The sequence below is a fragment of the Myotis yumanensis genome, unplaced genomic scaffold, assembly GCF_028538775.1.
Source record: "Myotis yumanensis isolate MYYU_CA2020_CCGP unplaced genomic scaffold, mMyoYum1.0.hap1 SCAF_12, whole genome shotgun sequence".
NCBI lineage: Eukaryota > Metazoa > Chordata > Mammalia > Chiroptera > Vespertilionidae > Myotis > Myotis yumanensis.
Window position 1 is genome coordinate 9,801,555 of NW_027223763.1, and position 16,172 is coordinate 9,817,726.

The 16,172-nt window shown below is 57.8% G+C and overlaps 1 protein-coding gene across 1 annotated transcript in view; it reads left to right on the forward strand.

The window, feature by feature from the left end:
• COL27A1 (collagen type XXVII alpha 1 chain) overlaps positions 1-16,172 on the forward strand; it is a 152,012-nt gene that overhangs the window by 26,222 nt on the left and 109,618 nt on the right. Inside the window, exons 3-5 of the mRNA XM_070431107.1 lie at positions 1,747-1,820; positions 4,060-4,130; positions 7,393-9,113. Of these exons, the coding sequence (XP_070287208.1) occupies positions 1,747-1,820; positions 4,060-4,130; positions 7,393-9,113 (1,866 nt within the window). The remainder of the gene's footprint in view (positions 1-1,746; positions 1,821-4,059; positions 4,131-7,392; positions 9,114-16,172) is intronic.

Below are 16,172 nucleotides of genomic sequence, written 5' to 3' on the forward strand. Positions count from 1 at the left end.
CTGAGTCCCGCCTGTGCAGTAGGAGCTGTGAGAGAGGAAGCGCGTGTGAGAGCCAGTCGCTGCCCTGGGGATAAGTGTGGCGGGGAGCTAGCGTGGAAGGGAGCAGCCCCTGGGGCTTTATGGACTGTGGCTCATGCTCTCTGCCCAGGGAAGCACAGAACTTGCTGGCTTTCTGTCCTGCCCCCAGGACCGGAGGACACTCCCAAGAGGCTGGTCTGGGCGGTAGCTCCGCCCCCCTCCATGCCCTGCCCCTCTGAGCTGGAATGGAGGAGGACGGCCCCCCTTCTTTCCCATGTCTTGGAAAAAGAAGGCTGGCTGCGATCCCCCGCCCCCCACCGCACCACACACACACACACCACACACACACACACACACACGCACGCGCACACGGCACCAGTAAGCACACTGCTGACTCATTTTCTCCAGAAGACCCCGTGCCAGGGCAGATGCCAGCGGTTGGGTAGAAAAGTGGTGCCAGGCGAGCACCCTATAGTGGGGCCCAAGCTTTGGGCAAGTGGCAGTCATGCTGCGTGGAGGCCCAGCCTCTGCTTGCTCCTGTCTTTCTGCCTCCCTCACCACTACAGGGCCCCAGATCCTGTGCCCTCTGGTCCCGGTGTGCCTGCCAGCCTTGCTCCTCCACACCTCTCCCCAGACAATCTCAGTGGGTGGTGGAGGACTCACACCGGTGGGAGGCAGGCTGCAGGGCAGAGAGGGCACTGCCACCAGGGGCTGTGACAGAATCCTGACACGGCCCTGGGAGCTTGGGCAAGCCTTTCTGCTTCTTGTTTTTCTCACCCACAATACGGGCATCTTCATTCCCAACCAGCAGCTGGGTGGTGGGGGTTGTGAGGATTACAGGGACTGTGCTTATAAAGGGTGTAGAACAGTGCCTGGCTTATAGTAAGTGCTCAGTAAACGGCAGCTGCTGTTTGTATTATTATTCACCTCATCTTCAATGGATGTGTGAGTCAACTGGAAAATTCTGGGCTTCATCCTGTCCAGACAGATGACCCATCTGTGTTCCCATGGAAGAGGTAGAAGGTGTGAAGGAAGGAGCCTGGGTGGGACTGTCTGGCCACATGGGGCCTGGCTAGTCCATGGAGGCAGGTGGAACAGGCCTATTGCCCTTTGCTGTTTTGTGTCCTCTGGGCAGCTTCTTTCCCATCTCACCCCTTGAGAGCACAGCCAAGCCCAGGGGCCTCAGGACCCCCTTCCTTGTGTGTTTCGGGGTCCCAGCACCCTGAGTCTCAGCTCTGAGCTTTCAGTGGGTGTTCAAGCTGGTATGGGTCTCCAAGATCCTGTATGTTCCCAGGTAACGAGGATGGAGGAAAACCATGCAAGCCAGCTACACCTTCCAGCAGCCTGGTGGTCCAGGAGTAGCCACAGTTGATGTACTGGCAGAGGGCTTTTCTCAGGGGAAATGACTGCCTGGGTTTCCTGCTTGGAGGGCCGTGTGGCCAGGCTGTGTCTCCAAGGTCAGGCGCCTAACGCGTGGCTACAGTTTCGGCGGCCTCCTGCCCGCTCTGGCCCCTATGCTCTGGTCTCCCCGACATGCTGGAGCCCAGGCTTCACCGAGCCAAGGCCCACGAGTCAGTGGTGAAAATAGAAGTCTAGAAGAACAAAGCCCTGAGCCAGCGCAGGCACAAAACATTACGAGCAGTAGCCTACGCAGGATTGGAACGGGAGCAAAAGGATCGGCAGGGCCTCCCTCCGGGAGCCAACTTTCCAGGCCTGGAGCTTACTTAGAGGGCTGTTGGCTCCCCGGCTGCATCTCTGTTCCTGTTGGTGAAGGCTGGGACTCTGGTCTCTGACAAGTCCCGGTAAGTCTCCGCCTTCTCCATGGGAGGCAAGTCCAGTGGAAAGGACCGTGCGTTGAGCAGTGGAGTCAGATGATAGGGTCACTGACGCGCTGTGTAGCTTTGGGCAAGTCACTTCCCCTCTCTGGGCCTCAGTTGTCCATCTCTACAATAAAGAGATGGGACTAGAATCTGACTCTAGAGGAACTCAAAGGGCCTTCTCCCACTCTATACTCCCGCATTATGCTTTGGAAGTTTATGGGTCAAATGCACACAGAATCCAGGTCTGACGTGGTCGGTGGCATTTGTCAAGGTGAATGGACTGGGGGGGGGGGGGGGGACGACAGATACTTTTTGTAACAGATTCTGATCCTAGCTGCCCTCTCTCCCCTGCGAGTCTTCTTTCTCTTGAACTTCGGAGATTAAAAACATTCCCTCCCCCCTAATTTACCCTCTTATTCTCTACAGAGTAGTCACCTTGGCATCACACACAGCAGGAAGAGCTGACCGGGAGTGCCATGTGTGCTTGCTGCACCTTCTCTCTGATCATTGGCAAATTCTCTCTGGCCTCTCTGGAGCAGCTTGGGAAACATGCTAATACAAGTGTTCGAGGAGTGAGGGCTGGTGCCTGGGGAGAGCTGGGAAGAGAGGGGGCTGGAAGGAAACGGAATGGAAACTAGTGAGGTTTCAGGAACACTGGAAAGTGAGGGGCAGCATCTTCTGAGGGAGCCTTCTCAGAAAAAACGAGTTCCATGGTCTAGCTGAGTGACAAAATGTGCAGTCAATTTATTCCAGGACTTCTCGGAGCCCTTGGTGTGCAGTTGTGATATGGGACCTGCCAAGACGGGGATACAGGAGACAGTTCTTCCCCAATATATCTGGCCAGTTTCCTGTAACGTCCACCTGGTGGATGGACGAGAGAATTTTGACCCAGAGCCTGCCCAGGGTGACCTTGAGGAAGTACCTGCCCTCCCTAAGCCTCCGTTTTTGTCAAACAAAGATGCCTATTATTTCTTTTCAGGGATGATGGAACTGCCATTTGATTCAAGTGGGCAGATCATACCAGAAGGCCAGCCCGTGCCCTTCTCTCCGGGGCAGCTAGGCACTCTGACCTTTAGTCGTTGCTGGAGATGAGTGGATCCCAGCCTGTGTGTCCCAGCCTTGGCCCCCCCTCTCCTCCCCCCACTCCGCCCCCTTCACAGCTCTCTTGGCCTGCATCCTGGCCAGCCATCCCTGCTTGGCCTGCATCCTGGCCAGCCATCTCTGGCCACGTGCCGCCCTCCCCTTTGCCTGCTCGAGGATCAGATGCCCCAGGTAGCTTCGGGTATCACCAGTGGCTGCTCCCACAGGAAGGTGAAATCAGATCACTGCCTCTGCCCATCTTGGCAGGAGCCACTGAGCAGAGCATTAACCCTTCCAGTCCCTGGAGTGCAAGGGCAGCAGAGACCGTCTAAGGGGCACTGGCATGGCTGGTGGCAGGCCAGGCCCTTGACATGCATGAGCTCATTTAATCCTCATGCCTGGCCATGCCAGCCATGTTTCAGAGGAGACAGGCTCAGGGAGGCTGAGTGACTCGACCAGGGTCACACAGCTGGTACGCAAGGGGGCCGGTTGCACCTGGGTCTGCCTGACTCCCCATCGTCTCCTCTCTTTTCTCCTCCCATTTTCTATCAGCGGGAAGCCAGCTGGGCAGCTTCCTGAGCGCACCCTGGTCCTGGTTAAGGGGTCTTCTCCTTGCCTTGGGCCTGGACAGTGAGTGTTTATCTCTCTAGCCCTTTGAGGATGATGGCCATCCCAACAGACCGGACTGGTCTTCCTGTCGAACTTTCAGCCCTGGCTGTAGTACCCATCGGGCCTCAATATCATAGGGCCATAGTACCACGGGGAGACTGATGCCCAGAAAGGGGGAAGGGCAGGGGCTGGCTCCTTGTCCCCCAGTGAGTTGGGGCAGATTTTGAACTGGACCCTGGGTCTCCTGACACCCAGGGCAGAGCTTCTTGGCCAATGGCCTTGGTTTATCATTCTGTAAAAAAGCAGGGTTGTATGTGTACATATAAGCAGCTCCTGTCCCCAGTGGCTGTACCTAGAGACCTGGGAGCGTGGATTATTCTGATAGGGTCCTAGAGCCTGCACCTTGCCTCCCAGCCCCCCTGGGCGACACTGGGGTGGGCAGGGCTGGACGATCCACTCCCAACTCCCCAGCCGGATCTGGGCCGAGGGGTGGAAGCTGATGCCGCCTCTGCTTGTGTCTCCTGGTCTCTAGGGGGTTTCTCTTCACCTGGATCTTAGTCTCATTCGCCTGTCACCTGGCCTCCACCCAAGGAGCTCCTGAAGGTAACTCTCTCTTCTCTTTGTCCAGGGGAGGATGGGGGGACAGAAGGGACGGGAGAATGCAGGGGTAGGAGACATCCGTGCCCCGAATTGGAACTCGATGCCTCGGTTTTCTCATCAGTAGGATGGGGGTTGATCACTGGCAAATCCTCTCTGGTCATGAAAGAAACATGTTTGATGTTTTGTAAGGGGTAGGAAGGGCTCAGCGCAGAAATGTGGAGCGGGGAGCCTTTCGTTCCTCCCCGGGGCACAGTGTGGGTCGGCCACTTTGGGCCAGTCAGCCTCAGTTGCCCCTATTTGTCCTGGGACAACTGCTGAAAGGAGACATGAAGGCCAGGGCTATCATTGCCCAAGCCTGTCGCCGGCCCTCCCCTTGCCGTGAGATCCTGCTTTTCCCAGCGATCCCTGAGGAGCTGTCCAGGGGGCCAGGGCGGCAGTGGGCTGGCTACACAGCTGCCCGGTGAAACTGAAACCTCTCCCACATCTGTTTGTCAAGCAGCCACAAGGCCTCTTAAAATAGCAGCCCTTCCCCCTTCTCCACACCCGCCGTGTGCGGGGCAGGCCGCCGGGCACTCCCAGGGCCCCTGTGGCCTGACCTGGCCGCTGGGCAGGGATTGGGCCCCTGGGAGGGGAGGGCCATGCCCGGAAGAGACTCCTGCTGCTGCCCGGCAGCATTTTGTGCAAATGTCACATTTTCCGAGCTTGCTGTTTCCCCCACAAAGTAGGTGAACAGCTGTCCAGAGTCCTGAGTCAGGCGCTGGGGGTTGGGGAGAGGCTGGAGCTGTGTGGAGCCAGGTTTATGTAATAAAGGATCTCGCTGCGGCCAGCTGGCTGGGCCCTTCCATCTTGGCGTTGGGCTGCATTCATTCCCCTGTCCCCTAGCTCCTCAGCTCTGATGGGATTCTGGATGTGTCTCCACCCTGCGTTCCAGCCTGTCTGAGGGCCTCCAGCACAGGAGAGCATCGTGGCTAAGAACAAAGACCCTGAAGCCAAGCGGTCAGGGTTCCAACTTTGGCTGAGCCTTTTGTTATACGCTCCATGACCTTGGGCAAGTTATTATAGGAACTTTCCTGACCCTCATCTATAAAGTGGGAATAATGAACAGTACCTGCTCCATAGATGATTGAGAGAGTCAGTCGAGATAAGGCATGTCAGGCACTTGGTACAGAGTACGTGCTCAGTAAATGTTCGTTATTATTAACGACATTGTTTACCCGAAAGTTTGGGCAAGAACAGCCCCTCTCTCTCCGTGGTGGAGCCCACAGGGATCAGAGGCTGCGGAAGCTCAGCGGTGACCACCTCGGCCCCAGGAGTGAGAGTTCAGGGCTCTGCCCGCGGGGGAGGCTTGGAGACTGGTTGGTGTCGGTGCTGAAACCTACCTTGGCAGGATGATGAGGGAAACCCCATCAGTGCCACCTGGCCCGGCCAGTTGTCCATTTCCCTGGGCGAGTGCAAGTGGCTGCAAGCTGCGGTTTTCCCGGGGGAGATAGGTGCAGGCCCGGGGGCCTCCTGGGGCTGCCAAGGGGGAACAAGTGGCTCCCCAACAAATGTCTCCTCCATTTTAAGTTGTTTATAGTGAATAATACTTTGTGATAATGAAGCGGTTTTCAGTGATTAAAACGTAAAATATACTACTACTCAGAGAACCCTTAGCAGTTTGGTTTAGCTTGGGACCTGGAGGCCAACAGAGGTGGGAGGGAGGAGGAATGTGAAGTGAAATGAAGGCCCTTAGGTCCCAGGGAAGAATAAAGGTCTTCAATGCAAGTGGCTGAAACAGCAGCCTGAAGCTACAAAGCTCTTAGAACAGGGCCATCTCCAGGTTTCGTGTCCCTCGTCTTACAGGCAGGGAAACTGAGGCCTGGGCGTCAGGAAGAGCCTGGGCCAGAGTTTCCTAGTGCAGGGCGAGGGGGAGGAGATGGGGAAGACTACCATTGCATCTCCCAGCAACCCTATGATGGAGGCATATCTTGTAGCCCCTCTTTACAGAGGGGAAACTGAGACTCAGTCCAGACTCATGGTGGTCTTGTCTGGCTTTAAGGTCTGGCCTTCTGCCTCCAGAGCCTGCTGTGCAGCCATTATGCTGCCCTGTTGCCAGCACCCAGGTTCTCCGTTTCTCCCAACCTGTCTAGCTGCCCATCTACCCATCCACCTGTTCATCTGCCTCAGTTGTCAATGGAGGGCCTACTAAGCGTTGAGTGCTGCATTCGGCCCAATGTATACCCGTCCCACTGGGTAGTGAGAGAGCATTCCACACGCAGGGGCTAGGTGCCGAGCTCAGGGGAGGGGCCCTGAGGACTGACCCAGACCCCAATTCCGGGGGCGGCCTCTCTGCCGGCCAAGACAGCTCAGGGCCAGAGTCTGCAGACACTGGCAGCCCAGCTGACTGAAAGTGGCCGAATGGCTCGTGAGAGGCGAGTTCAGGTCGCCTTTCCATAAACACCTTCGGAAGCCTCCTCTTGCTCTGGCGAGCCCCACCGTAATTACCGGGCGGATGTGACCTGGCCAGACCGCGGTCGGCCAGAGGACAGAGGCTGCAGGGGTGCCTCGATGACTTCCCCGGCTCTCTCCAGAGCCACTCAGTGAGGGTGGCGACATTGGAACTGTCCTCTCCCTCCCGTGCAGAGAGAAGCTCCCCGGTGCCTGCTCCAGCCAGACAGAGACCTCGGGTGTGGGAGGGACTCAGTAGGTTCCTAAAGGTGGACATCCTGACCCAACTCCAGTGGCATGTCCATTCCTGTCACCCTGCTCCCTCACTTGTGGGCCTGCTTCCTGGAGGAGACAGCTTTGAGGCAGAGAGAAGGGGAAGCAGGTCACATTGAGCACAGCCTCTGATACTCAGCACTAGCATTTGGTGATGATCATTATTTTTAATATCAATAGCTATTGTTTAAAAATACTTATTTTGTGCCAGGCACTTTTTTTTCAAGTGTATTAGCTCATTTAATCCTCACAGCATCCTTCTGAGTGTGTTGCTGCTCTTATCCCATTTAACAGATGGGAAGACCAAGGCACTAGAGTCACAGGGCTAGTGATGATGGAGCTGGTATTTGAACTCAGGACGTTTGGCTCCAGAGGCTGTGTTTTCTGCCACCATGTGCAAGATCATGCAGCCAGACAAGGAACTGGTTCCAGCTCCGCACTCTCAGCCACACCCATGGGGCAGCGGGCAGCGGAGGCCGATGGTCCTCACTGCCCGCGCACCTGCAGGGGTCTGGGCTGGAGCAGGCCCTGACCGTGCCCTCTCCCCTCTGCCCTCCCTCTCCAGATGTGGACGTCCTCCAGCGGCTGGGCCTCAGCTGGACCAAGGCAGCGGGCGGCCGGAGCCCCCCACCCCCAGGGGTCATCCCATTCCAGTCGGGCTTCATCGTTACGCAGCGGGCCCGGCTCCAGGCCCCCACGACCGCCATCATCCCTGCCGCCCTGGGCACAGAGCTGGCGCTGGTGCTGAGCCTCTGCTCCCATCGGGTGAACCATGCCTTCCTCTTCGCCGTCCGCAGCCGGAAGCACAAGCTGCAGCTGGGCCTGCAGTTCCTCCCCGGCAAGACGGTCGTCCACCTGGGACCCCGGCGTTCCGTGGCCTTCGACCTGGACGTGCACGACGGGCGCTGGCACCACCTGGCCCTGGAGCTCCGCGGCCGCACGGTCACGCTGGTGACGGCCTGCGGGCAGCGCCGGGTGCCTGTCCCGCTGGCTTTCCACAGGGACCCCGCGCTGGACCCCGAGGGCTCCTTCCTCTTTGGGAGGATGAGCCCGCACGCGGTCCAGTTCGAAGGCGCCCTGTGCCAGTTCAGTATCTACCCTGTGACGCAGGTCGCTCACAATTACTGCACCCACCTGAGGCGGCCGTGTGGACAGGCCGACATGTACCGGCCCCAGCCGGGACCCTTCCTCCCCCGGGACTCGGGCACACCCTTTGCCTTCCAGACTGACCTAGCCCTGCTCGGCCTGGGGAACCTGACCACTGCCATGCCAGCCCTGGGCTCGCGGCCAGCAGGCAGGGGACCCAGAGGGACGGTGGTGCCCCCCACACCTACCAAGCCCCTAAGGACTAGCACCACAGACCCTCACAGGCGTGTCTCAGTGGGAGACCCAGCCCGGACCCCACTGCCACCTGCCAAGCTGTCAGCGAGCCAAGTGCTTCCTCCCGTGCCCCGAGCCTCTCCTGCCAGCCCCCCCACACCTGTCCAGTCCTTGCAAAAGAGCACAGCCACCAAAACCCCCAAGAGCCACCCAACCAAGCCTGCAGCCCCTTCTCCTCCCATTGCCCCTGTCAAAAGCCCCCGCCCCGCCCAGAAGGCAGCTCTCCCTTCCTCCAGAAAGTCAGCCCCTCCCACCAAGAAGCCAGTGCCACCCACTCTCCACCCAGTCCCTGCCCAAGTGTCCCGTCCCACAGGGAAGCCGATCCAGAGGAACCCTGTGACGCCCCGACCCCCACCTCCCAGCGCCCGGCCCCTGCCCGCCGCTGCCGGTGCCTCTAAAAAGCCCTTCCCCCCCGTTGTCCAGACAGAGGCCAAGATGAGCAGCCGTGCCAGTGAGCCAGTTCCCGCCCGCACCAGCACACACAGACCTCCCCAACCCACTGTTTTGCCCCCCTCACCTGCCCCCAGGCCTGGCTCTACCAGGACCACTCGGCCTCTAGCCACAGCGATGCCTCCCACCCTCACTCCTGGTTCAGTCCCCACTGGAAGCAAGAAACCCACTGGATCAGAAGCCACAAAGAAAGCCAGACCCAAGAAGCCCATCCCCCTCAGACCCGGGAAGGCAGCCAGGGATGTCCCCATCAGTGATCCGACCACGGGGCCCAGCCCCAGCCAGCCCCGGCCCGGCCGGCAGACCACCCCGGCCCCAGCGTTGGCCCCGGCGCGATTCCTGTCCTCCAGCCCCTGGCCCACGAGCAGTGGCTATTCGTTCTTTCATCTGGTGGGACCCACGCCTTTCCCGCTGCTGATGGGACCTCCGGGGCCGAAGGGAGACTGTGGTTTTCCGGTAAGAATGGGCGAGGTGCGCGTGTTGCCAGGAGCTCGAGTGGGTAGCGGGGACAGTTAGGTCCAGTGCTTGATCCTGGCAAGGGCGGAGGAACAGAAGCGGCTTAGAGCAGGGAGCTGCTGGTGAGCCGTCTTGATGCGAAGTGGGGTCCCCCACTCCTCCACCTCGGCTGTGTTCACGGGTGTAAGTCCTGCTCTGGATTCATGACCCACTGAGCCAGACTCCGGTCAGGTGGAGAGCACCCTTGGGCTTTGGTTGGCCCAGGCCCCAGGTCCTTCTTTGCTGCTCCAGCTATAAAGGTCAGGTGGCTTAAGGAGAGCCATGAACTGGTGGCCCGGGTCACGCAGCCTCAAGGCAGCTCCTGACTCCGAGGGCAGGGCTCCGAGGGCCACCAGCTTGCCTGCGAGTCCCACGTGGGTAGCCCTGATGTTTTGTTTGGCGCATGCAACATGGTTTAAACATTTTTAATAAGTGACTCACATTTTAAAAATGAGAGATTTCTTAGAAAAGACCCAGTGACCAGCTTCTCTTGGAAGTGGCGGAGATGCAGGGGCCCTGGGCTGCAGCCTAGTCAGGGTGGCCCCTTTAGACAGGCCCGGCCCGCTCCTGTCTGTGCCTGTCCCCACATCTCCCGAATGGGTCTTCCAATCACCCATGTATGTTACTTGCCTGAATCCTGTAGAGTCCCAGTGGTTCTCAACCTTCTGGCCCTTTAAATACCGTTCCTCATGTTGTGACCCAACCATAAAATTATTTTCATTGCTACTTCATAACTGTAATGTTGCTACTGTTATGAATCGTAATGTAAATATCTGATAGGCAGGATGGTCTTAGGCGACCCCTGTGAAAGGGTCGTTCGACCGCCAAAGGGGTCGCGACCCACAGGTTGAGAACCGCAGCTAGACACTCGAAGTGTGGTGCCTGGTAGGGGAGTTTGGGGTGAGGAGGGTCAGAGTGGACCCAAGCAGGAGAAAGAACATTCCCCGTGCAGGAGACATTCTCAGGGTCAATGCCTCTGGCTTGCCTGGGTCTGTCTCCAGGGGCAACGACCTTTCTGCTGCCGGAGGCCAATTCCTGCAGGCCGGGAGTGGTGGGATGGAGTTTCCAGGAAGCCTGGGCCTCGGCTCTGTTCTCCTGCCTCGGTGATGAGCACCATGTGGTTCCCTCCTTCTGGGCTCTGTATTTGACATTAGGGCTCCTTACAATGCGGAGACAGTGGCAGATGCTGGGAATTCCCGGGCCTTACCAAACACACTTGATTATTTTTAATAATCATTAGGAATAATATTTATTCAGCCTCTCTGCAAAAGGACTGAGGGCCCATTTTTATTATAACCATATTGTAGAACGTATGGAAATTGCATTCATTGCTTTGTGATTATGTAAACATTCTGCTCAAGTCCCCGAGTTCTGCAATGGGCAGGGTAGAGCGTTGGGAGCTGAGGAAATGAGGAATCCTCCCGGTGACCCGGCCCAACTCAGGCCCCAGGTGCCTGGGGCCCTGACAGCTCAGCTCCCAGGCTGCAGGGGCGCCGGTTCGCTGGCTGTGAGGTTGAAACGGGGTGCATTGTCTCCCTCTGACAGAGGGCAGTGCGGTTCAGGGTGTCCACTCTGCCTGGTGGAGGAAGAACCCTGCCTCCCGAGCTGTGTACGGTGTGGAGAGAGGCCGTGTCTGAGCCAGCAGAACCGCAGCAGGAATGGACTTTCCAGGTGTAGCATCTGCCTTTGGGGCCGGTGGATGCCCGAGCCACACACTTGCCTCCTGGGTCTGGTGATGTGGGTCAGCAGGAGGTGAGGCCTCCTTCCAGATCGCCTGGAGCTTCCCGGTGACCGAAGAAGGTGCTGGCATGTCCTGTACCGTGGATGGGTGCTTAGGCCTCATTCCAGTTCAACTCTCCTCAGTGGGCAGGGGAAGAGCCTGGAGACTGTGCCCAGAGAGGGCCAGGACTTGCCCAAGGGCACACAGCATGTAGGAGGCAGAGTTGAAGTTTATACCTCAGCTCCAGACTCCAGACTCCAGGGCAAAACATTCCCCACTCATGAATGTCCACTCTAAGACCCCAGGGCCTAGAGCTGGGAGGCTGGGGGGTTTCAGAAGATGTGTCAGGACCTGTCCTTGGCCTCCAAGGAAGAGCTCATGCTGAGACTTCTGTTTCTCTCCCCACCATGTATATGAGTTACTTCCACATGTGTGCGCTTCCCTTTAGCGCCTCCCAGGGACTGGTTCAGGAGGGGCAGGATGTGTGTGTTAATCCCTGCTCTACCGAAGAGGACACGAGGGGGAGAGGGACAAAAGACTTGGCCAAGGGCTCTCAGCATGTTCTTACAGGGGCCGGGATGCCATGGCCCTTCCTGCTCCTCCAGCCCCAAACTGATGAGGGCAAGAGGGGGGACAGCAGGCTGCCCAGGTGCCATCCCGCCTCCAGCCCCATGCTCTCCCTAATCCCACCCTCCCCATCTTGGAGTCTGGCCTCACTCCAATAGGACCCGGAAGCTTTGGCCAGTCCTCGGTGTGGCAGGGAGCAGATGTCATTTGTATGTCACCAGATGCCAGAAATTATGAAATCAAAGTGGCATCTTTGAGTCGCGACAGGAACTCCTGTTTCTTCCGTCCTCTCTTCTCTGCCCCCAACCTCCCTATACATTCAGAATCGAGTCTCAGCAGAGCAGAAGCGGTGCTGCCTGGGACATGGGGCTTAACTGTCCCCAGATGGGGATCATGTAGACCTGGGTTCGAATCCCGGCCCCACCGCTTACGAGCTCTGTGGCCCTGACTCCCCCCTCAGCCTCAGCTTCTGCAGAATGTCAGACAGAGCTGCCAGCTCCTGTGAGGAAGCAGGCTGGATGCTCTCCAGGGCCGCCTTGGAGCTCTAGTTCGCTGGGAGACGTGGGACACTGCTCTCCTCTCTCTGGAACTGTCTCCTCCTGTGACACGACATTGGAAGAGCTTCCTCCTTAGAAATGACTATGGGACCTTTCAGAGCCTGGGAGGGTGTGTGGGGCTGGTTCTGCATGGCTCCCCAGGGACATGGGACGGGCTGAGGGAGGCTGGGACAGAGCGCTAGGCCTGGGCCTGCCAGGAGTTGTAGCCACTGATCGAGGAAGCTCTGTGGGAGCCCCAGGAGCGGGGGGAGCATGGAAAAGCTGACTGGCCTGGGCTGGGGAGGGGCGGGGAGGCTGTGGTTCAGAGGCTGCACAGAAGCTGCACAGAAGCCCCACGCCTGGGAGGAGGCGAGTCAAGGCCTTATTTATTCACTCGCGGGCCGCTGGCATTTGCACGCGCATGTACTTTTTGCAGGCGTCACCTCGGGGAGACCCGGCTGAGGGCCTGGCCCACAGCAGACGCTCCATGACTATCTGTAAATGAAGGAATGTGATCCTCGCAAAACACACACACACACACACACACACACACACACACACACACAAACAGGTTGTCTTGACTCACGGGCTGGGTTGCTTGAGGTTCTCCAGATCTTTGCTGGTGGTGGGATAAGGAGGCCGCACGGAATGTAAAGGCCTACAGACTAGATTTGGAATGACCTGGGTTTGAACCATTCCCTTATCCAGCCGTCCTTTCCTTCTTTCAACGAACGTTGATTGAGTGCCTTCTTGGTGTCTGGTGCTGTGTGACCTTTGGCAAGTCACTTAGCCTCTCTGAGCTTCAGTTTCTGCCTCTGTCAAATGTGAGTATGGTACCACGTACCTTCCTAGGGTTGTTGTGTGGATGGAGTGAGATGCACCCAGCACTAGAATCGGAGTCCCAGCGGATTGCTGTGGCCGATGTGCTGATTGGTGAGGTGGGGGTATTGTTACACTAAGAGAACCAGGAGGGTTTGGGCACAGGAGGACCTTCCTACTGTTGATGGTTAGGACTTGGAACTAGACCTTGAGAAATTCACCCCTTTCGTTAGTACAACCTAGCACCCAGGAGAATGGAGGGGTGTTTTGCTGTCTTTACCATATGCTTTGGAGCTCCTACTGTGTGCCAGGCTCCGTGCTAAGCAATCTGCATGGTGTATCCTGCAACTCCGGGGTGGGGGGGGAGGGGGGAGAGAAGAGGGTAATTGAGGAGAGTTTCGGGAAGGGACTATTTGCAGAGCTATGGGCAGCATCAAAGGAACCTACAGGGGCTGGCATCGCACAGGAATCCAACCTGAAGGTACAAGGGGAGGGGCAGGCGTTACCAGAGCCCAGCAGAGTTAAAACATGACCAGGGTTCTTTGACAGGAGTTGGGGCCAAACTACAGCACAGCAAGGAGGGAGCAGGGAGAGAAATACCCTGCCCACTCTCTCCTTCTGCAGTGGCCTCCTCTCGGCCAAACCCAGCCAGAGCAGAGAGCAAGGCAGCCTGTGGGTGCAGCCTGTAGGAGCAGCTTCCCAGGGCACAGAGTGGATCTTGGGAGCAAATGGAGAGTAACTAGCACACACACGTGATTTTGGAAGATGAGGATTATGCCCCCATTTTACAGCTGGACAAACTGAGGCCCGAAGGCATAAGGAGAGAACTTGCTCAAGGCTACACAGAGAAGCCCTGTCCCAGTAGGCCCTTCCCTAGGACAGAGACTGGGCACCCTGTGCGCCATTCTTGGGAATAATCGGGAGCTCAGATAGAGATAGGAAGGCCCTTTGAGATTCCCTGACTTCTCCCCCTCAGGCTATAGGCACTGAGCAGAGGTCCAGAGACTGAGAGTTCATTGCTAAGGGTCTCCCGGCAGTTAGCAGCACACAGGGTTGGACTCAGGTCTCCCAGATCCCAGGCCTGTGAAACCTCTCCTTGCTTGCCGCCAGGGGCCATGCCAACCAGAGCTTACTTCTCTCTGCGAGGCTTGGCAGGCGGGCCCTTGCAGCTGGACACAAGGGTGGACTTGTTCCATCGGATGGGGTTCCCCTAGGTCTGGCTGTCGGAGGCCAGGACCCTTGGGGAAAGCCCAGAGTGGGGGTTTGCTTGTTTCCATGGCTCTGTTTGCATGAGCCCTGAGTCCGGGCCTCGTCCACCTCCCGCAGATAGGCCAGCGGCCCCCGCTCCCCTCCCCCCAGCTCCGGGCCCTCTCAGAGGCCCCGTTGTTTGCATCGTGGAGTGGAAAATCCCACCCCGGCCCTGTGAATCATCCCAGAGTCACCCGCTCAGGCTTCAGCCCTGGAAAGAAATGGCAGCGTTTTTCCACTGCACGGAGAACAGGCAGGGTCTCGGATCCGGAGAGAGGGGCGCCCCCCTCACTCACCCGCTAACAAAGTGATCGCTGAGTGGGGGAGGGCCAAGCCTGTGGTTGTAGCTGGGAGCGGGGTGGCCCGGCCCAGGTGGGTAGAGCAGGGCTGGCCGGGCCTGCCGCTGGGGGCTGGGCTGCCATGTCAAGGAGTCAGGCTGTGGTCTGACATCACCAGGCCAGGCCGTGGGTCCCAGCTGGCACTTAGAGTCTGCTGTGCAGATGTTGTGAATGAGGTCAGGTCCCAGCCTGGATGCCCCCGTTTCTGGGGCAGAATAAACGCCAAGAGGGAGTGTCCAGGCCCTCGGCAGTGGCGGCCCTCCAGGGTCATGAGGGAACTCCACCCACAGATTGTCCCGTCCTGGGGCCCTGCACCAGCCCTTCACCCCTCCGGGCCTTGCCTTCTTCTCTGGGAGACGGGCATGGTCTCACTTTTCCTCTTCTGCTAGATAACCTAGAGGAGGAAATCACCACCACCCTGCAATTCAGGAAGTGCCGGCGTTGGGAAGCCTGCGGAATGTTCATTTGACACATGCCCACGGAAGGGAGGGGAATTATCCACATTTGCACAGCCAGTCCGAACACCTGGCCAAGGTTTTCTGCGTGGAAGTTGCACAGGGGAGGAGAACATGTCAAGTGGTTTGGGGTTGAATCCAGGTTCTGCCTGTTAGCTGTGCAGCCTTGGGCAGGTGGCTTTGCCTCTCTGAGCCTCTCTTTGATCTCTCATCTGTTAAAGGGGCTCGCTCGGTGATGACAACAACACCTACAGTAATGCTTAGCCTTAGCCCCTGCATTTCCCTTTAACTCCGGGTCGCGTGAAAGAATAGGGCCAAGGAGGGCCTTCTAGGAAAGGAAATCTTTTGCTCTTCCTGAAAAACAGATGTCAAGGAGGATGGCTTAAAATTTCACACTGGGGAGGTTCCAGCAGCTTGCTTTGCAGAAACAACAGCTAACTTTTGGGGCGTTCACTGTGTGCCAGGCACCGGGATTAGCACTTTTTATAGATTATCTGTCAGCTAGATGCTGTTATATCTTATTTTGTAGTTAAGGAATGAAGCTTTGGAGACTGGAAGTGGCTTGCCCCGAGGCACAGAGCTAGTCAGTGCAGATGCTCAGTGTGAACCCAGGGCCCCAGTCTTACACTGGGGAGCAGCAGGGAGTAGACTGGCCCTGGATCTCAAACCTACAGAACTGGACCTAGGACTGGAGACCGTCCCTTCAACCCCCGGGCTCTGCATGGGAGACTGTCGCCAGCTTGGAGGCTCAGAGACGGCTGGAACTTGCCTGAGATCACACACGAGTCCCCCTCTCTCCACCCTGGGGGGACTCTTGTGTGACCTCCGGCAAGTGCTAGCTCTTTTCAGTGACCCCGGGGCCCTGGGGCCCCCGTCCGCCCGTCTGGATCTCGCTTCTGATTTTCATTCATGGATGAGCAAGCACGTGGTGTTCACAGGCCAGCACTGTGAACTGAGGCTGCCCAGCGTGAGGTCTGGATTAATTACCAGCCAAACCGGACTGGGTTTTCAACACTGATTTTAACTCCGGGCAGGAAACCTGGAATCTCTGCTGTTGATGGTTATTTGAAACAAATGAATTCCCCAGGCCTCACACATCCTCGAAAGCCTGGCTTCCTCCGAAGGCTCCGTGTTCAGCTCTTCAGAGCAGGCACTTGGTTGATCCTCACTCGCTCCTTCGGGGCAGACGGGGCAGACGGGACAGTCGCTATTGGGCGCTTTGCAAAGGGGAGCAGCAGAGAGCAGACAGGCTGCAGGGCTTGCACAAAGTCTCCAGTATCAAGTGGCAACACCAGGATTTACACAAAGGCCAGCACGTGGTGTAGTAAGTCTGCCCG